At 39.5% G+C, this 22,426-nt stretch overlaps 1 protein-coding gene across 1 annotated transcript in view; it reads left to right on the top strand.

Moving 5' to 3' along the window:
• The window catches only part of STK39 (serine/threonine kinase 39), a 1,002,247-nt gene that overhangs the window by 190,482 nt on the left and 789,339 nt on the right, over positions 1-22,426 (top strand). The window contains exon 4 of the mRNA XM_053698395.1: positions 10,829-10,970. Within this exon, the coding sequence (XP_053554370.1) occupies positions 10,829-10,970 (142 nt within the window). The remainder of the gene's footprint in view (positions 1-10,828; positions 10,971-22,426) is intronic.

Below are 22,426 nucleotides of genomic sequence, written 5' to 3'. Positions count from 1 at the left end.
GTGTTGAAGTTATACTGCCGAGATGAGAGTACTTTACTATCGGTTAAGCCGTTGTTGATAGCCCCAGCCGTTAGCTGTATTCACAGAAGAGGTCTCTGTTAAGTCACAGAGGTGGGTGTGGTTTACGATCCGGTCTCGGTAGCTGGCGATATAGTCGTTGTGTTTGGGTAAGCGGATGAAGCTTTGAATAGTGCTAAGTTGCAGCAGTTCTTGTATCGTGGGTCTCTGGGTAAAATCCAGTTAGAGAGGTTTTGAGGCAGAAAGATCCGGTTGTGTCCGGACAGCTGCTGCGCCTCAGTTTGTTTGTATCACATTGCGTGACAGTGCTGTACAAAGAGCAATGTTCGCAGTAAACACAGAATGTATCGTTGTCTATCAATAGTTTTTTAGATTGGGCACAAAGTTTCTCCCAAAGTATAGCTAGGAGCTCAGATAAGGAACAACTATGTGTGAAGTTGCTAACAAAATACTAAGCACCTGCTTACAGGTGCGCATGAACTTTAAAGACTGTGTAGGAGGAGTCTGATTAAAGGTACAGACCTGACATCAGGTTTGTCATCCAGGAGTGATCTACCTAAGACTGATTCTATTTCTACACAGGCCCAGGTTTCTGATTCTGATGAATAATCTTCTCCTTTTGAGGGGCAGTTATCCTCAGATGAACTTTCCTCAGGATCAGACAAAAAATCAGAGGATACTATTTTTCCATTTAAACTTGAGAATTTATGTTCTCCACTCAAGGAGGTCTTGAAGACTCTAGGAAGAAATAATTTGGACCTTGATTGGATTTTATCATTTACACTGGGACAGGTGGCAAGAGAGCATTTTTGCCCCAGCATAAGAAGACTAGGCCCAAGGGTAAATAATAGGATTTTGGTTGCCGTCCCCTCAAGATATATTCATTCTGTCTTACATTTCAAAGATACCTGACAATAGAGCAGCTTTCTTCTGTTAAGTGTGATCAGTCCACGGGTCATCATTACTTGTGGGATATTAACTGCTCCCCTACAGGAAGTGCAAGAGGATTCACCCAGCAGAGTTGCTATATAGCTCCTCCCCTCTACGTCACCCCCAGTCATTCTCTTGCACCCAACGACTAGATAGGATGTGTGAGAGGACTATGGTGATATATTTAGTTTTTATATCTTCAATCAAAAGTTTGTTATTTTATAATAGCACCGGAGTGTGTTATTCCTTCTCTGGTAGAATTTGAAGAAGAATCTACCTGAGTTTTTCTATGATTTTAGCCGGAGTAGTTAAGATCATATTGCTGTTTCTCGGCCATCTGAGGAGTGAGGTAAACTTCAGATCAGGGGACAGCAGGCAGATTAATCTGCAAAGAGGTATGTAGCAGTTTTTATTTTCTGACATGGAATTGATGAGAAAATCCTGCCATACCGTTATAATGTAAACTCAGCCTTAAATGCAGTAGATGTAGCTGATATCAGGCTGTCATGTATGTATATTTTACACTTCAGTTTTCTGGGAAATGGTACTTCTCTGGCTTTTAAACTGTATACATAGTCTTAACCTATTTTGCAGGGACTTGCAATAGGTTTTAAATGACAATTAATTATTGAGGTAAAATGTTTTTTTGCTGGCATGTAAAAACGTTTTTTTCTCTGAGGTACTGGGTGAAAAAATGTTTTGGGCACTTTTTTTCCACTTGGCAATAGTTTTGATTTAAATTAGAGCAGTTCACTGATCTCTCTCACTGTTATGTGTGTGGGGGAGGGGCCATTTTGGTGCTTTCACTATGCATCAGAAAAACTCAGTCAGAGGTTCATTTTCTTCCTGCATGATCCGGTTCATCTCTACAGAGTTCAGGGATCTCAAGAGTCTTTTTTGAGGGAAGTAATCATACAGCAGAGCTGTGCTGATTGTATTGACTGTGATATAAAAAACGTTTATTTGTGTATTTTTTTTTCTGCTGCCTGGGTTAGTTATCATTTGCTGAGGGGAACAATCCTTTGCTAAAACTGTATATTCTGACAAAGATTGATGCTATAACTTAATTCTTTTATCTGTTATAATTTTTTTCTGTGCTTCTTAAAGGCACAGTTCGTTTTCATATTATTTGTAAATTACTTTGAAAAGTATTTCCAAGTTGCTGTTTATTTGCTAGTGTGTTAAACATGTCTGATTCAGAGGAAGATATCTGTGCTATATGTATTGATGCTACTTTAAAAAATAGTCAATCTGTACAAATTGAACATATTTCACCAAACAACGAGGGGAGAGTTATGCCGACTAACTCGCCTCACGTGTCAGTACCTGCATCTCCCGCTCAGGAGGTGCGTGATATTGTAGCGCCGAGTGCATCTGGGCGGCCTTTACAAATCACATTACAAGATATGGCTACTGTTATGACTGAAGTTTTGGCTAAACTACCAGAACTAAGAGGTAAACGTGATCACTCTGGGATGAGAACAGAGTGCGCTGATAATGCAAGGGCCATGTCTGATACTGCGTCACAGTTTGCAGAACATGAAGACGGAGAGCTTCATTCTGTGGGTGACGGTTCTGATCCAAATAAACTGGACTCAGACATTTCAAATTTTAAATTTAAGCTTGAGAACCTCCGTGTGTTACTAGGGGAGGTATTAGCGGCTCTGAATGATTGTAACACAGTTGCAATCCCAGAAAAAATGTGTAGGTTGGATAAATATTTTGCGGTACCGACGAGTACTGACGTTTTTCCTATACCTAAGAGACTTACTGACATTGTTACTAAGGAGTGGGATAGACCCGGTGTGCCTTTCTCACCCCCTCCTATATTCAGAAAAATGTTTCCAATAGACGCCGCCACACGGGACTTATGGCAAATGGTCCCTAAGGTGGAGGGAGCAGTTTCTACTTTAGCTAAGCGTACCACTATCCCAGTGGAGGATAGCTGTGCTTTTTCAGATCCAATGGATAAAAAATTAGAGGGTTACCTTAAGAAAATGTTTGTTCAACAAGGGTTTATATTGCAACCTCTTGCATGTATTGCGCCTGTCACGGCTGCAGCAGCATTTTGGTTTGAGTCTCTGGAAGAGACACTTCAATCATCCACACTAGATGACATCACACACAAACTTAAATTCCTTAAGTTAGCTAATTCATTTATTTCAGATGCCGTAGTACATTTAACTAAACTTGCGGCTAAAAATTCAGGATTCGCCATTCAGGCACGCAGAGCTCTGTGGCTAAAATCCTGGTCAGCTGATGTTACGTCTAAATCTAAATTGCTTAATATTCCTTTCAAAGGGCAGACCTTATTCGGGCCCGGCTTGAAAGAGATTATTGATGACATTACAGGAGGTAAAGGTCATGCCCTGCCTCAGGACAAGGCCAAAGCCAAGGCTAGACAGTCCAATTTTCGTTCCTTTCGTAATTTCAAAGCAGGAGCAGCATCAACTTCCTCTGCACCAAAACAGGAAGGAGCTGTTGCTCGCTACAGACAAGGCTGGAAACCTAACCAGTCCTGGAACAGGGGCAAACAGGCCAGAAAACCTGCTGCTGCCCCTAAGACAGCATGAATTGAGGGCCCCCGATCCGGGACCGGATCTAGTGGGGGGCAGACTTTCCCTCTTCGCCCAGGCTTGGGCAAGAGATGTTCAGGATCCCTGGGCGTTAGAGATCATATCTCAGGGATACCTTCTGGACTTCAAATCCTCTCCCCCAAGAGGGAGATTTCATCTGTCAAGGTTGTCAACAAACCTAACAAAGAAGGAAGCGTTTCTACGCTGCGTACAAGATCTTTTATTAATGGGAGTGATCCATCCAGTTCCGCGGTTGGAACAAGGACAAGGGTTTTACTCAAATCTGTTTGTAGTTCCCAAAAAAGAGGGAACCTTCAGGCCAATCTTGGATTTAAAGATCCTAAACAAATTCCTAAGAGTTCCATCGTTCAAGATGGAAACTATTCGAACAATTTTGCCCATGATCCAAGAGGGTCAGTACTTGACCACAGTGGATTTAAAGGATGCTTACCTTCACATACCGATTCACAGAAGTCATTACCGGTATCTAAGGTTTGCCTTTTTAGACAGGCATTACCAGTTTGTAGCTCTTCCATTCGGACTGGCTACGGCTCCAAGAATCTTCACAAAGGTTCTGGGCACTCTTCTGGCGGTACTAAGACCGCGAGGAATTTCAGTAGCTCCGTACTTAGACGACATACTGATACAAGCTTCAAGCTTTCAAACTGCCAAATCTCATACAGAGATAGTACTGGCATTTCTAAGGTCGCATGGATGGAAAGTGAACGAAGAGAAAAGTTCTCTCTTTCCACTCACAAGAGTTCCCTTCCTGGGGACTCTGATAGATTCTGTAGAAATGAAGATTTACCTGACAGAGGACAGGTTAACAAAACTTCAAAGTGCATGCCGTGTCCTTCATTCCATTCAAGAGACCAGAAATTCTCTTCTATGGTGGCTTTATCGGCCACATCTGTCCAGGGGAATGCCATTCAGCAGGCCAGACTGGTCAATTGTAACAACAGACGCCAGCCTACTAGGTTGGGGCGCTGTCTGGAATTCTCTGAAGGCTCAGGGACTATGGAATCAGGAGGAGAGTCTTCTTCCAATAAACATTCTGGAATTGAGAGCAGTCCTCAATGCTCTTCTGGCTTGGCCCCAGTTAGCAACTCGGGGGTTCATCAGGTTCCAGTCGGACAACATCACGACTGTAGCTTATATCAACCATCAGGGAGGGACAAGAAGCTCCCTAGCAATGATGGAAGTATCGAAGATAATTCGCTGGGCAGAGTCTCACTCTTGCCACCTGTCTGCAATCCACATCCCGGGAGTGGAGAACTGGGAGGCGGATTTCTTAAGTCGTCAGACTTTTCATCCGGGGGAGTGGGAACTTCATCCAGAGGTCTTTGCCCAAATACTTTGACGTTGGGGCAAACCAGAGATAGATCTCATGGCGTCTCGACAGAACGCCAAGCTTCCGCGCTACGGGTCCAGATCCAGGGATCCGGGAGCGGTCCTGATAGATGCCTTGACAGCACCATGGACCTTCAGGATGGCTCATGTGTTTCCACCTTTCCCGATGCTTCCTCGATTGATTGCCAGAATCAAACAGGAGAAAGCATCAGTGATTCTAATAGCGCCTGCATGGCCACGCAGGACTTGGTATACAGATCTGGTGGACATGTCATTCTGTCCACCTTGGTCGTTACCTCTGAAACAGGACCTTCTGATTCAGGGTCCTTTCAAACATCAAAATCTAACTTCTCTGAAGCTGACTGCTTGGAAATTGAACGCTTGATCTTATCAAAGCGTGGTTTTTCTGAGTCAGTTATTGATACCTTAATACAGGCTAGGAAGCCTGTTACCAGAAAGATTTACCATAAAATATGGCGTAAATACCTATATTGGTGCGAATCCAAAGGTTACTCTTGGAGTAAGGTTAGGATTCCTAGGATATTGTCTTTTCTACAAGAAGGTTTAGAAAAGGGGTTATCCGCTAGTTCCTTAAAGGGACAGATCTCAGCTCTGTCCATTCTGTTACACAAGCGTCTGTCAGAAGTTCCAGTCGTTCAGGCTTTTTGTCAGGCTTTGGCCAGGATTAAACCTGTGTTTAAAGCTGTGGCTCCACCATGGAGTTTAAACCTTGTTCTTAACGTTTTACAGGGTGTTCCGTTTGAACCCCTTCATTCCATTGATATAAAGTTGTTATCTTGGAAAGTTCTATTTTTAAGGGCTATTTCCTCGGCTCGAAGAGTCTCTGAGTTATCAGCCTTACATTGTGATTCTCCTTATTTGATTTTTCACTCGGATAAGGTAGTTCTGCGTACTAAGCCTGGGTTCTTACCTAAGGTAGTCACTAACAGGAATATCAATCAGGAGATTGTTGTTCCATCCTTGTGCCCAAATCCTTCTTCGAGGAAGGAACGTCTTTTGCACAATCTGGATGTAGTTTGTGCCCTTAAATTTTATTTACAGGCAACTAAAGATTTTCGACAAACGTCTTCCCTGTTTGTCGTTTACTCTGGTCAGAGGAGAGGTCAAAAAGCTTCTGCTACCTCTCTCTCTTTTTGGCTTCGTAGCATAATTCGTTTAGCTTATGAGACTGCTGGACAGCAGCCTCCTGAAAGAATTACAGCTCATTCCACTAGAGCTGTGGCTTCCACTTGGGCCTTTAAGAATGAGGCCTCTGTTGAACAGATTTGCAAGGCTGCAACTTGGTCTTCGCTTCATACTTTTTCCAAATTTTCCAAATTTGACACTTTTGCTTCCTCGGAGGCTATTTTTGGGAGAAAGGTTCTTCAGGCAGTGGTTCCTTCTGTATAAAGAGCCTGCCTATCCCTCCCGTCATCCGTGTACTTTTGCTTTGGTATTGGTATCCCACAAGTAATGATGACCCGTGGACTGATCACACTTAACAGAAGAAAACATAATTTATGCTTACCTGATAAATTCCTTTCTTCTGTAGTGTGATCAGTCCACGGCCCGCCCTGTTTTTTAAGGCAGGTAAATATTTTTTAAATTATACTCCAGTCACCACTACACCCTTGGCTTCTCCTTTCTCGTTGGTCCTTGGTCGAATGACTGGAGGTGACGTAGAGGGGAGGAGCTATATAGCAACTCTGCTGGGTGAATCCTCTTGCACTTCCTGTAGGGGAGCAGTTAATATCCCACAAGTAATGATGACCCGTGGACTGATCACACTACAGAAGAAAGGAATTTATCAGGTAAGCATAAATTATGTTTTTCTTCAATGTGTACTGGATCTGGAGGATATGGGAGTCATTGTCCCAGACCTGATGGCAGATCAAGGGAACAGTTTTATTACAATCTGTTCATTGTTACAAATAAGAAGGGCAAGTTCAGGCGCATCCTAGATCTAAAAACTCTAAACAAGTTGTTGAGAGTCCCTTCCTTTAAGATTGAGATCAGGAGATCCATTTTGCTACTAGTACTTTGAGGTCTATTCATGGAAACAGTAGGCTTGAAGGATGCTTATCTTCACATACCTATTCACAAGAAACATTATCAGTTCCTTCATTTTCAATTTCTTAATAAACACTATACATTGATAGTTCTTCCCTTTGGTCCTACTGATCACTCATAGGATCTTCATAAAGGCTCTTCTCTCAGTGGTCAGGGCCCAGGGGATATATTTTGTGCCATAACTGGACAATATATTAGTTCAGGCTCCATCTTTACCTTTAGCAACTGCTCATATGAAGAAACCTCTTTGGTTTCTTCGCAGTCATGGATGGAAGGTCATCTCACTCCTTGAACAAGTGTGTCCTTTTTATGAGTAGTCATAGACTCAGTAGCTATGAGGCTGTTCTTAACAGTTCAACACAAACTTAAACTGTCGGAATCTGCAGGTCCTTTCTCATCCTACTATCGCTCAGCACATGGAGGTTGTGCCATACTACTTGCAAAATTTAATTTATTTCCTCTCCAACTTTGTATGCTGAGTCTGTGGAATGGGGATCATTCCAGTCTTTCTCAGATAATCCAGTCAGGGGGTCTCTGTTCGTGGTTGACATCTCCCATTCCGATATCTAGAGCAATGGAGTTTCTTCGTCCAGCATGGGAAATAATCACAGATAAAAGTCTGTTGGGCTGGTTAGCAGTCTGGGGTGCTTGTCGTGCTCAGAGTGTTTGGTCGCTTCACTAAGCAAAGCTACCTATAAATGTCTTGGAGCTTTATGCGATTTTTAGGGCTCTCTGGGCGTAGCCACTCCTCAGGTCAGTCTTCTTCATTAGTTTTCAGTCAGGCAATATCACAGGGGTTGCCTACCATCAGGGGGTACCCGCAGTTCGCTGGCAATGAAGGAGGTGTCTTGAATCTCTAGTTTGGCAGAGATTCATTAATGCACCATCTCAGCGATTGACATCGCAAGTGTCGACAACTTGGAAGCAGATTATCTGAGTACTCAGACATTTCACTCAAGGGAATTATCTCTCAATCAGGTGATCTTCAATCAGATGGTATGTCGTTGGGGTCTTCCAGAAATAGACTTAATGTGTCCTGCCTAAACCACAAGCTTCCAAGAGATGGTTCGAGATTGAAGGATCCTCGGGCGGAGCTGATAGACGCTTTGATGGCCCCTTGGTCTTATCATCTAGTTTATCTGTTTCCTCCAATTGTCCTTTTACAGACTGTGGTTGCATGAATTAAACAGGAACACACTTCAGCAATTCTGTTAGCTCCTAATTGACCTTGCAAGACGTGGTTTGCCGCTCTAGTTCAAATGTCCAGCTCTCCTCCGTGGAGACTTCCACAGCATTCGGATCTACTTTGTTAAGGTCTGTTCTATCAAAATCTCCATTCTCTCAGTTTAACTGTTTGGAGATTGACTGCTTATTTCTTTCTCAGAGGGGTTTTTCTGATTCGATGCTAGAGACTTTGATTCAGGCACATAAGCCTGTCACCAGAAGAATTTAGTATGGAAGCTGTATTTTTCTTGGTGGTAAAACTGGGATTATTCATGGCATTCAGGATAAGAGTTTATCAACTAGTACTCTTAATGGTCAAGCCAATTTTCTGTGTAACAAAACAGAAAGAGCGGAACTCTTTCTGTTTTGTTACACACAAAATTGGCTTGTCTACCGTATATGCAGGCGTTTGGTCAGGCTCTTGTTTGAATCAGACCTGTAATTGGACCTATCTCTCCACCATGGAGTCTAAATTTGGTTCTTAGAATTTTACAGTCACCTCCTTTTGAACCTACGTACTCGTTTTAAACAAAATTGTTGTCTTCGAAAGTTCTGTTTTTGTTAGCCATTTCCTCAGCTCTTTTATGTGAACCTTCATATTTGTTTTTTCTTCAGGAAAAAGTTGTGTTGCATACTTTGTCTAGTTTTCTTCCTAAGGTATTTTCTTCTGAGAATATTAATAAGGAGATTTTGGTTTCTTCCTTAAGGAAAGATTACTGCCTCATTTGGATGTAGTCAGGGCGTTAAAGTTTTATTTACAGGCTACCACAGATTTTTGCAGTCCTCCAGTTTGTTTGTCTTGTTTTCAGATAGACGCAAGGGCAAGAAGGCTACTTATGTTTCTTTAGCTTCTTGGATAATGAGTTTGATTCACAGAGCTTACTTAGAAGTTGTGTCAGCAGCCGCCTATAAGAATTATAGCCTGTTCTAGGCGTTCCGTTTCTACTTCCTGGGCTTTCAAGAATAAGGCCTCTGTGGAACAGATTTGCCAGGCTGCAACTTGGTCCTCATTGCATACTTTTACCAAATGTTATCATTTTACCTCAGCAGAGGCTACTTTTGGAAGGAAGGTCATTTAGGCAGTTGTACCTGATAAATAGGTGCCTGCCTCTACCTTTTTTTTGTCCCATCAATTTTCAGTGGATTCCTTTATTGAGTAAAGGTTTTTTTGGACACTTATCACCATAGAAAGGTAACATAATTCATGATTACCTGTTAAATTAATTTATTTCTTGGTGGTGAGAGTCCATGAGCCCAAAAAAATTTAATGGATTGTTTTTTGGGTGACAGAAGTCCTGGTTTGCACCTCTTTACCCTGCTATCTTTCTTACTACTTCTTTCCTATCCTTGGTTAAAGTACTACTGGGAGGTAGAGGGAAGTAGGAGGGATATTTAAAGCTCTCGTGTATGGTGTATTTGCCTTCTCCTGGTGGCTTGGAGATGAACTTCCCAAGAGTAAAGGATTTTGTGGAATCTCACCACCAAGAAAGAAATTAATTTATTAGTTAAGCATAAATTATGTATTTGCACAAAAGTTACAGGTGTTTAATGAACAGGTAGCCCTCAGTTTACGCCGGGGTTAGGTTCCAGAAGGAATGGTTGTAAATCGAAACCGTTGTAAATTGAAACCCAGTTTATAATGTAAGTCAATGGGAAGTGAGGGAGATAGGTTCCAGGCCCCTCTCAAAATTGTCATAAGTAACACCTAATACATTATTTTTAAAGCTTTGAAATGAAGACTTTAAATGCTAAACAGCATTATAAACCTAATAAAATAATCACACAACACAGACTTCACTTGCATTTTTCTGCAAACAGTTATTTCTATGCATTCCATTCTGGACTGATTTATAGACAGGAAGATCTTGTTCCTTTGAAATCTGCTCGATAGCTCAGGTCTGGTTAAACTGATTAATTTCAGCTTGCTTGGCTTTGCTGCAACACAAGCGGACAGCTCCACCTACTGGCTATTTTAATAAATGCACTGCTTCTCAATAGGAGTCACATGACTGGAAAAAAAAGGTTGTTATTCTGAGACGGTGTAAATTGAACCGTTGTAAAACGAGGGCCACCTGTACTTATAATAGTAAATGTTCTGCCCATACTGCAACATAGATATATTATTAATTACATTTAGCTTGATACACAAATAGTGAATCAGTTATAGGGCTCTTTATAACCTATTTATACTGTGTAATGTAATGCCAAATGTTAGTACATTCTTGTGATCTGCTTTTTTGTGTGTGTAAACAGTATAGATAAATCTGATAAATGTTAACTGTAAATTTGGTAGAGCCCATTAAGTTATGGTACCTGTATCATATACTCTGTGCATAGGGCCATTCATTTTTGGTTAATTAATACATTGTGTGTCATTATCTTAAGATTTAGAAATCATATCTTAGAAACATTATGACCTCTGAGAGCATACATTCCTAGTTTACTAATTGATAGGATATCTATGTTTGTACACTCACTTAAATGTCAATGCCAAACTGGTTAGAAACTGTGTGAGAGCCAAGGAAAATATTTGATATTATATATATATATATATATATATATATATATATATATATATATATATATATATATATATATTCAGATTATTTGTAATTGCTTGTTAAACATAGATCTATTGTTAACATTTATTTACATTTCAGGTTCCATGTTAGACATAATAAAGCATGTGGTCAGCAAAGGAGAGCACAAGAATGGAGTCTTAGATGAAATAATAATAGCAACCATACTTAAAGAAGTGTTGGAAGGTTTAGATTATCTACACAGGAATGGACAAATTCATAGGTATGTATGTATACATATAAGCACTGCGAATCAGTGGATGGGTAATAATTCTGCTTATGTGATTAATTTATATCATATTATTAAACAACACTCTTTTTCTGCCATTCAGATCAACATAAAAATATGAGATATGCTGAAAAACTTCAACAGCGAAACACAGAAAAGTATACTAAATAATAACATCAAATCTTAATGCTGATATTCAAGATATAAAAAGCTAAATTAATTCATTGCCCAGGCTATGTTAAAAAAAAAGAAGTTATTTTTTTATGCCAAACAGCCAAGACATGGATAATACAATAACAATCGGCTAGATTACGAGTTTTGCGTTATGAGTGAAAAAGCAGCATTATGGTTATAACGCTTCTTTTTCACCACCGCTGCTATTACGAGTCTTGTAAAAAAAGCTGTACCACACACTTCTTTGGCTGTAAGGCAAATTAACTTACGCAATTTGCGTAGTCTTTTTTCAATGGGACTTCCATAGTGCCGATATTACAAGCTTTTTCTGGGAGGCCAAAAAGTGAGCGGTTCAGCCTATACCGCAAGATTCGTAACGCAATCTAAAGTCAGTAGTTATGAGTTTTACGCTACAAAGCTGTGCTAAAAAGTACACTAACACCCATAAACTACCTATTAACCCCTAAACCGAGGCTCTCCCGCATCGCAAACACTAAAATAAAATTATTAACCCCTAATCTGCAGCTCCCGACATCGCCACCACTATAATAAACATATTAACCCCTTAACCGCCACACTCTCGCATCGTAAACACTAGTTAAATATTGTTAACCCCTAATCTGCTGCCCTTAACATCGCCACCACCTATCTACATTTATTAACCCCTAATTTACCATCCCCAATGTCGCCGCCACTATACTAAATTTATTAACCCCTAAACCTAAGTCTAACCCTAACACCCCCTAACTTAAATATAATTAAAATAAATTGAAATAAAACCTACTATTAATAACTAAATATTTCCTATTTAAAACTAAATACTTACCTATAAAATAAACCCTAAGCTAGCTACAATAGAACTAATAGTTACATTGTAGCTAGCTTAGGGTTTATTTTTATTTTACAGGCAAGTTTGTATTTATTTTAACTAGGTAGAATAGTAACTAAATAGTTATTAACTATTTACTAACTACCTAGCTAAAATAAATACAAATTTACCTGTAAAATAAAACCTAACCTGTCTTACACTAACACCTAACCTTACACTACAATTAAATAAATTACCTAAATTAAATGCAATTACCTAAATTACAAAAACAAACACTAAATTACACAAAATAAAAAAAGAAATTATCAGATATTTAAACTAATTACACCTAATCTAATAGCCCTATCAAAATAAAAAAGCCCCCCAAAATAAAAAAAAACCCTAGACTAAACTAAACTGCTAATAGCCCTTAAAAGGGCCTTTTGTGCGGCATTGCCCCAAAGAAATCAGCTCTTTTACCTGTAAAAAAAAATACAAACAACCCCCCAACAGTAAAACCCACCACCCACACAACCTACCCCCCAAATAAAAGCCTAACTAAAAAAACCTAAGCTCCCCATTGCCCTGAAAAGGGCATTTGGGTGGGCATTGCCCTTAAAAGGGCATTTAGCTCTTTTTCAAAAGCCCAAACCCTAATCTAAAAATAAAACCCACCCAATAAACCTTTAAAAAAACCTAACACTAACCCCTGAAGATCCACTTACAGTTTTGAAGACCTGACATCCATCCTCAACGAAGCCGAGAGAAGTCTTCATCCAAGCTGCAAGAAATCCTCAACAAAGCCGGGAGAAGTCTTCATCCAAGCCGGCAGAAGTTGTCTTCTATCTTCATCCATCCGGCGCGGAGCGGCTCCATCTTCAAGACATCCGGCGCGGAGCATTCTCTTCCATCAAAGTCTTCTTCCCGAATGAAGGTTCCTTTAAATGACGTCATCCAAGATGGCGTCCCTTGAATTCCGATTGGCTGATAGAATTCTATCAGCCAATCAGAATTAAAGGTGAAAAAATCCTATTGGCTGATGCAATCAGCCAATAGGATTGAGCTTCAATCCTATTGGCTGTTCCAATCAGCCAATAGAATGCAAGCTCAATCCTATTGAAGTAAGCTTTTGGCACGCATTGGGTTGCGCTGGTATTCCAAGTTGAAAGTAATCTGTTTTTTGCACAAGCGCTAACACGATGGATATAGCAATCGCGTTAACATATTCCCCCATAGAAGTCAATGAAGAGAAAAAAAGTGAGAAAAACTCTAACACCCTACTCGTGCGCAAACCCGATCGTATATTCTCAAGTTCTCAACTTACATGTTTTCATCTACTTAAATGCAAAGGGCTCCAATGCACTTCTATATATGTCTATATATGTATACATATGTATTTATGTGTTTATATGTCGTTAAATACATAAATACTCGTGTGTGTGTGTGTATATCTATGTATGTATATATATATATATATATATATATATATATATATATATATATATAAAATATAAATATAATATATATACCCACAAAAAGAAGGAAAAAGACCACTATTTATCCAGCAACAGGTATTTTACTGCAATTAAATAACTAACACAAGATCAAAGTTAGTAGAACATGATATAATAGCCAGATAATTTGTTAAATAAAATGTCCTACAAAATCAAATTCATAGTAGGTAAAGCTGATATTAATACTCAATTAGGAAATGCTGTTTTCAATCTTATTTCACACTTTGTTCCAAAGTATCACTTCAAACTGGCAACATTGTGTTTTGTGATTGTAAACCCGAATATGTAAACCATCCAGATAGATTCAGTCAGTCCCTTATTTTACAAATAGGTAAAGTAGTATTGCCTTCAGCATTTGTAATCCACATTCCCATAGACTGTGACAACTATCCCATATTAAGGCTTAAGCACATACCTTCGTGAGTCACACGGCACTGTGATTTTGACCAGTCTGCAGTTCATACTCCCATACACGCCAAGGTAATATCAAAAGCCAGCCCGTCTCAGGGTATTAAGGTAGTTGATAGGACTTGAAGGGACTCTGCCTTTTTATCCCGGTGACTTGTCAGGTAAACATAGCAATTGGAGGAAGGCACTTAGTTTACTTTACACGCCTTCAGAGGAGACGATCAGCCCCTACAGCATTGAACTGTGAAATATCATTGGCGGTGAGCAGCTGATATCCCCGCTGACTTAAAAACAACTAAGCGTGTTTCACCTTTGTGTAGTAAGGCTTCATCTGGTTTGAATCTCAGATATAACTCAGAGATTCAAGCCGGATGAATCCTTACTACACAAAGGTGAAACGTGCATAGTTTTGATGTCTGCAGTGTTAGCTGATTTTAATAGACAATAGAATTTCAGTAGCTCTCATCCTATTGGCTGATTTGAACAGCCAATAGGATTTCAGTAGCTCTCATCCTATTGGCTGATTTGAATTTGAAGAATCAAATCAGCCAATAGGAATTCAAGGGACGCCATCTTTAATTGCGTACCTTGAATTTACTATTCAGTGTACAGCGGAGATCGTACAAAGAGGATCCTCCACGCTCCATGGCTCCATGGTCGCCGTTTTTCAGTTCCAGGGTCACCGGTCTTCAGTACCAGGGTCGCCGGTCTTCAGCTTCACGGTCATCGGTCTTCAGCTCCACCCTCCGCTCCCTGCTCCGCACCAGATTGTTCCTGGAGGAAGAAAGAAGAGGTCGCCGATTGGAAGAAGACTTCACCGCATAGAACAGGACCTTCTTCGTTGGACTTCAGGAACGGTGAGTACCAACCTGGGGGTTAGACTTAGGTTTTTATTTTTTTTTTGAGTAGTTTAGGTTTTTTAGTGTTAGGTTTTTTATTTTGGGGGGTTTGGTGGGTGGGGGGTTTTACTGATGGGGGGGGGTTATTTTTAATGTAAGAGAGCTGTTTAACTTAGGGCAATGCCCTACAAAAAGCCCTTTTAAGGGCTATTGGTAGTTTAGCATTAGATTAGGGGGTGTTTTTATTTTGAGGTGCTTTTTTATTTTCATAGGGATTAGGTTTAAATTTTTAATTTTTGATAATTTGTTTATTATTTTCTGTTTAAGATTTTTTTATTTTCCGTAATTTTAGATTAATTTAAACTTATTTTTTTTAATTTTTAAAGTAATGTTAGTTTTTTATTTTATTTTAATAGTTAGTAAGGTTTATTGCGTTGTGGGTTAATGGCAGATTAGGGGTTAATAGTTTTATTAGGTAGTTTGCGATGTTGGGGTTTGCGGATTTAGGGGTTAATACTTTAGTTATTACTTGCGGTGTGGGTTTGATGGCAGATATAGGGGTTAATATACTTTATTAGTTATTGCGGTGGGGGATTGCGGTTGACAGGTAGATAGATATTGTGCATGCGTTAGGTAGTAGTTAATATTTTCAGCCAGTTACAGGAGTTACAGTGCTCCCATACTCAGCGCAAGGCCTGCTGCAGCTGCCTTTGTGTGGCGAGGTGAAAATGGAGTAAAATTTCTCCATTTTTGCCACGTAAGTCCTTGCGCTGAATATTGGATACCGATTTGCAATGGAGTCCTATGTTAGCTTATGGGAGTAAAAATTGAGGCCAACGGGTGAAATATACGTGCCGCATTTATATTGGATACCAAAACCGGGTAAAAAACGGCGGCGGTGGCTTTTGCGGGCGACGCCGCATATGTAATGGGGCCCTTAGTTTGAGTTTCATATGAGTAGTAGATCTCTTTCTAGCATATTTTAAAGTTAGTTCTATTCCCCTGCCACTGCCTCATGTGACAGCCATCAGCCAATCATAAAATGCATATACGTATATGCTGTGAATCTTGCACATGCTCAGTAGGATCTGATGCCTCAGAAAGTGTGCATATAAAACGATTGTGCACATTTACTGTATATAATGGAAGTGAATTGGAAAGTTATTTAAAATTGTGTTCTCTATCTGAATAATGGAAATTAATTTTCTTACTTGAGTTTCCCTTTAATATATTGCATATCCAAAGTATTTTTCTTAGTTATTATCTAGTTATACACTAGTCTAAAACTTATTTTTTATTAGGGTATTTACCATATCAGGAAAAAAGTGTGTCTTGTTTAAATAATTCACAATCAGGGTAGCAAAAGCACCAATTTAAAAAATAAAAAAAAGTTCCTACTTTGCCAATTAACTTTTTAATATAACTGTTTTTTTTTTTTTTTACTCTTCTGCCAATAGATTTGACCCATAATGCAGTAATGCTATGCATGATGTAATCAAAATACGGTAATAATCATCATAAGTATACATTTTGAGTGTCTGCATGAGAAAGTTAAAAAAAAAAGCGAGTTCATACGTCTTTTACAAAAGATGATGCCAAATATTGTTATAGGTAGGCCAAGTTTATTAATATATAAAATGTAATTGCACAGTCCCATATTTAACAATAATGTGTGTCAATGCTGCCAATTAAGAGAAATGTGCAACATGGGGATGCACTGCACATGCACATAACCTAAAGTACATTCTTATTCTTGGCAGGCAAATCACATGCAGAGTTATCACAAAACTTGCAATGAATATGCAGAGTTGTTTTCTATTCTAGTCTTGACTGTGTACCAACAAAATTGAGTGGCCAGGCACGCATGCAGTCCCCAGAAGACCAGGAGGGAACTGTGTGGTGGGAGACAGTGGATGAACGTGAAGCACTTGTTGCGCTCAGTGTTCAACCACCAACCCACTAGGTTTTACCATAACCGCTGCACATTTACTTTTAACAGAGTGCAGTCCACATCATAATAGTTTTGACCGCATACAGGCACAGACAGGCTTGTTTCCCTTCCTGGCATATTGGATGTGTGTTGGAGAACAACTGAGATGTGTGTGCATAGTCAAAATTCTTATGATGCGGGCTGCACTCTTTAAATAGTAGATGTGCGGTGGATGGTGGAAGTAAGGCTCAAGAAAAGAAAATCAAATCCCACAGTCACAGATCTGTCTCCAACTCCTAGGCCCTTGCCAGCCAGTCTGAGATGTCACTGCAGTACAATGAAGTGCAACCTTCCTAACAGGCAGCTGCAAAGCTCGGTCCTATGACAAGCCCCGCCCCTGAAGGGTGCAAGTGGTACTATCGGTTATGCGGAGCTAGAGCATAACACACTGCATACACCATTGGTTATTTTATTTGCTCAGAAAAGCAAAGCTGATTGCAGTGTTTTTTCCAATATACTGTGCAGCAGTACTCATTACAAAAAAATAGAAACATACCATGAAAAGCACAAATGTATTTTCATCAGACTCATCCATGCTCTCCCTATTGCTAAGGGCTCCTCTCAGGCACCGGCTGCACTACAAGTAGTTCCACCCTTGGCTTGTGTTAAAACTGAAGCACAAAGTGTTAAATAATGTAGCTGAGTGTTATTGTCTTCATTTTTAGCTATATTTACTTTCTGCCTCATTGCATTTTAAAGAAACATAAAACACCAACATTTTTTTTTAAAGGGACAGTCTAGTCCAAAATAAACTTTCATGATTTAGATAGAGAATGTAATTTTAAACAATTTTCCAATTTACTTTTATCACCAATTTTGCTTTGTTCTCTTGGTATTCTTAGTTGAACGCTAAACCTAGGAGGATCATATGCTAATTTCTAAGCCCTTGAAGTCCGCCTCTTCTCTCAGGGCATTTTGACAGTTTTTCACCACTAGAGGGTGTTAGTTCATGTGTGTCATATAGATAACACTGTGCTCATGCACGTGACGTTCCAGTGAGCCAGTTTTGATTGGCTAAAATGGATGTCTGTCAAAAGAACTGAAATAAGGGGGCAGTTTGCAGAGGCTTAGATACAGGATAATCACTGAGGTAAAAAGTGTATTTATATAACTGTGCTGGTTATGCAAAACTAGGGTATGGGTAATAAAGGGATTATCTATCTTTTTAAACAATAACAATTCTGGTGTAGACTGTCCCTTTAATGATTCAGATAGAGCATGTCATTTTTTTTTTACTTATTATTAAATTATATTTGTTCTGTTCCTATTTTTTTTATTTTTAAAAAAGCAGGGATATAAGCTCTATAAGTGTGCACGTCTCTTTAACACATTGGGGGGTAGTTATCAAGCCGTCTACTTTTCTGGCTTCGCCGGCCCAATACGCCCGCCTAAGCTTGCCTACCTTCGCCGCCGCGGACCTGAAAAAATACGCCTAAGTTATCAAATAAAGCTGTCAAAAAGCCGCGGGGCGATGAGCAGCGGACTGTGACAGTTATCACTCATCCGATCTCGCTGCTCTTCGGCTTTTTCCCAGCTTTATTGCTAGCCTGTCACTAAGCACTCACACTAAACTACACTGTTCTACCCCCTATACCGGCGCCTCCGGAGCCTCCCGCAACTCAATAAAGTTACTAACCCCTAAACCGCCGCTCCTAGACCCTGCCGCAACTCTTATAAATGTATTAACCCCTAAACCGCCACTCCCGGACACCGCTGCCACCTACATTATACCTAGTAACCCCTATCCTGCCCCCCCTACACCGTCGCCCTCTATAATAAAGTTATTAACCCCTATCCTGCTGATCCCGCACCTCTCCGCAACTAAATAAATAGTTTAACCCCTAAACCGCCGCTCCCTGAACCCGCCGCAACCTATATTAAACCTATTAACCCCTATCCTGCCCCCCCTACACCGTCGTCACCTATAATAAATTTATTAACCCCTAATCTGCCTCCCCTACACCGTCGCCCCCTATAATAAATTTATTAACCCCTATCCTGCCCCCCACTACGCCGCCGCCACTGTAATAAAATGATTAACCCCTAAACCTAAGTCTAACCCTAACGCCCCCCTAACTTAAATATTAATTAAATAAATCTAAATAATATTTTTATTATTAACTAAATTAATCCTATTTAAAACTAAATACTTACCTATAAAATAAACCCTAATATAACTACAATATAAATAAGAATTATATTCTAGCTATCTTAGGATTTATTTTTATTTTACAGGTACCTTTCAATTTATTTTAACTAGGTACAATAGCTATTAAATAGTTATTAACTATTTAATAGCTTACCTAGCTAAAATAAACTGAAATTTACCTGTAAAATAAATCCTAACCTAAGTTACAATTACACCTAACACTACACTAAATTTTTCCTATTTAAAACTAAATACTTACCTGTAAAATAAACCCTAAGAAAGCTACAATGTAATTAATAATTATATTGTAGCTATCTTAGGATTTATATTTATTTTACAGGTAACTTTGTATTTATTTTAGCTACTTAGAATAGTTATTAAATAGTTATTAACTATTTAATAACTACCTAGCTAAAAGAAATACAAAATTACCTGTAAAATAAATCCTAACCTAAGTTACAATTAAACCTAATACTACACTATCATTAAATTAATTCAATAAACTACCTACAAAAAAAATAAAAAAATAAGTTACAAACATTTTAAAAATATTACAACAATTTTAAGCTACTTACACCTAATCTAAGCCCCCTAATAAAATAACAACCCCCCCCAAAATAAAAAAATGCCCTACCCTATTCTAAATTAAATAAAGTTCAAAGCTCTTTTACCTTACCAGCCCTTAAAAGGGCCATTTGTGGGGGCATGCCCCAAAAAGTTCAGCTCTTTTGCCTGTAAAAGAAAAATACAACCCCCCCCAACATTAAAACCCACCACCCACATACCCCTAATCTAACCCAAACCCCCCTTACAAAAACCTAACACTAATCCCCTGAAGATCATCCTACCTTGTCTTCACTCAGCCGAGCAGCTATGGAACCGAAGTGGACATCCGGAGCGGAAGAAGTTAATCCTCCAAGCGGCGCTGAAGAAATCTTCCATCCGATGAAGTCATCATCCAGGCGGCGCTGAAGAAAAGTCTTCGATCCGGCTGATGTCATCTTCAAAGAGGCGCTGAAGAGGTCTTCTATCCGGGCGATGTCATCTTCCAAGCCGGGTCTTGAATCTTCCTCCCGCCGACGCGAAACCTCCTTCTTCACCGACGGACTACGACGAATGAAGGCTCCTTTAAGGGACGTCATCCAAGATGGCGTCCCCTCAATTCCGATTGGCTGATAGGATTCTATCAGCCAATCGGAATTAAGGTAGGAAAAATCTGATTGGCTGATGGAATCAGCCAATCAGATTGAGCTTGCATTCTATTGGCTGTTCCGATCAGCCAATAGAATGCGAGCTCAATCTGATTGGCTGATTCCATCAGCCAATCGGATTGAACTTGATTCTGATTGGCTGATTCCATCAGCCAATCAGAATTTTCCTACCTTAATTCCGATTGGCTGAAAGAATCCTATCAGCCAATCGAAATTGAGGGGACGCCATCTTGGATGACGTCCCTTAAAGGAGCCTTCATTCGTCGTAGTCCGTCGTTGAAGAAGGAGGTTCCGCGTCGGCGGGAGGAAGATTCAAGACCCGGCTTGGAAGATGACATCGCCCGGATAGAAGACCTCTTCAGCGCCTCTTTGAAGATGACATCGGCCGGATCGAAGACTTTTCTTCAGCGCCGCCTGGATGATGACTTCATCGGAAGGAAGATTTCTTCAGCGCCGCTTGGAGGATTAACTTCTTCCGCTCCGGATGTCCACTTCGGTTCCATCGCTGCTCGGCTGAGTGAAGACAAGGTAGGATGATCTTCAGGGGATTAGTGTTAGTTTTTTGTAAGGGGGGTTTGGGTTAGATTAGGGGTATGTGGGTGGTGGGTTTTAATGTTGGGGGGGGGTTGTATTTTTCTTTTACAGGCAAAAGAGCTGAACTTTTTGGGGCATGCCCCCACAAATGGCCCTTTTAAGGGCTGGTAAGGTAAAAGAGCTTTGAACTTTATTTAATTTAGAATAGGGTAGGGCATTTTTTTATTTTGGGGGGGTTTGTTATTTTATTAGGGGGCTTAGATTAGGTGTAAGTAGCTTAAAATTGTTGTAATATTTTTAACATGTTTGTAACTTATTTTTTTATTTTTTGTAACTTAGCTTTTTTTTTTGTACTTTAGTTAGTTTATGTAATTGTATTTAATTGTAGTTATTTGTAAGTAGTTTATTGAATTAATTTAATGATAGTGTAGTATTAGGTTTAATTGTAACTTAGGTTAGGATTTATTTTACAGGTAATTTTGTATTTCTTTTAGCTAGGTAGTTATTAAATAGTTAATAACTATTTAATAACTATTCTAACTAGCTAAAATAAATACCAAGTTACCTGTAAAATAAATATAAATCCTAAAATAGCTACAATGTAATTATTAATTATATTGTAGCTATCTTAGGGCTTATTTTACAGACAAGTATTTAGTTTTAAATAGGAATAATTTATTAAAGTATAGTGTAGTGTTAGGTGTAATTGTAACTTAGGTTAGGATTTATTTTACAGGTAAATGTCAGTTTATTTTAGCTAGGTAAGCTATTAAATAGTTAATAACTATTTAATAGCTATTGTACCTAGTTAAAATAAATTGAAAGTTGCCTGTAAAATACAAATAAATCCTAAGATAGCTACAATATAATTATTAGTTATATTGTAGCTATATTAGGGTTTATTTTAAAGGTATTTAGTTTTAAATAGGATTAATTTAGTTAATAATAAAAATATTATTTAGATTTATTTAATTAATATTTAAGTTAGGGGGGCGTTAGGGTTAGTGTTGGACTTAGGTTTAGGGGTTAATAATTTTATTACAGTGGCGGCGGCGTAGTGGGGGGCAGGATAGGGGTTAATAAAATTATTATAGGTGGCGACGGTGTAGGGGGGGCAGATTAGGGGTTAATAAATTTATTATAGGTGGCGACGGGTTCAGGGAGCGGCGGTTTAGGGGTTAATACATTTATTATAGTTGCGGTGGGCTCCGGGAGCGGCGGTTTAGGGGGTAATAACTTTATTTAGTTGCGGCGGTGTAGGGGGGGACAGATTAGTGGTGTTTAGACTCTGGGTACATGTTAGGGTGTTAGGTGCAGACAGCTCCCATAGGAATGAATGGGATGTCTGGCAGCAGCGAACTTGTACTTTCGCTATGGTCAGACTCCCATTGATTCCTATGGGATCCGCCGCCTCCAGGGGTGGCGGTTTGAAAACCAGGTACGCTGGGCCGTAAAAGTGCCGAGCGTACCTGCTAGTCAATTGATAACTAGCAAAAGTAGTGAGAACATCTGGAGTGACGTAAGAATCGATCTGTGTCGGACTGAGTCCGGCGGATCGAAGCTTACGTCACAAATGCGCTGCGGAATTCCAGCGTATTTGAGGTTGACGGCTTGATAACTAGGCCCCTATGGCAGAAGGTTTGCAAGAATGTTTTCCATTTGCAAGAGCACTAGATGATAGCACTATATCCTGCCATGTAGTGCTCCAGATGCCTACCTAGGTATCTCTTCAACAAAGAATACCATCGGAACAAAGCAAATTTGATAATAGTAAATTGTAAACTTTTCTTAAATGTTCTATGTAAATCGCAGAATTTTTTTTT

Source organism: Bombina bombina, chromosome 1, assembly GCF_027579735.1.
Source record: "Bombina bombina isolate aBomBom1 chromosome 1, aBomBom1.pri, whole genome shotgun sequence".
Taxonomy (NCBI): Eukaryota; Metazoa; Chordata; class Amphibia; order Anura; family Bombinatoridae; genus Bombina; species Bombina bombina.
The sequence above is the reverse complement of the archived record's forward strand: the minus strand, read 5'-3'. Positions and strand labels throughout refer to the sequence as shown.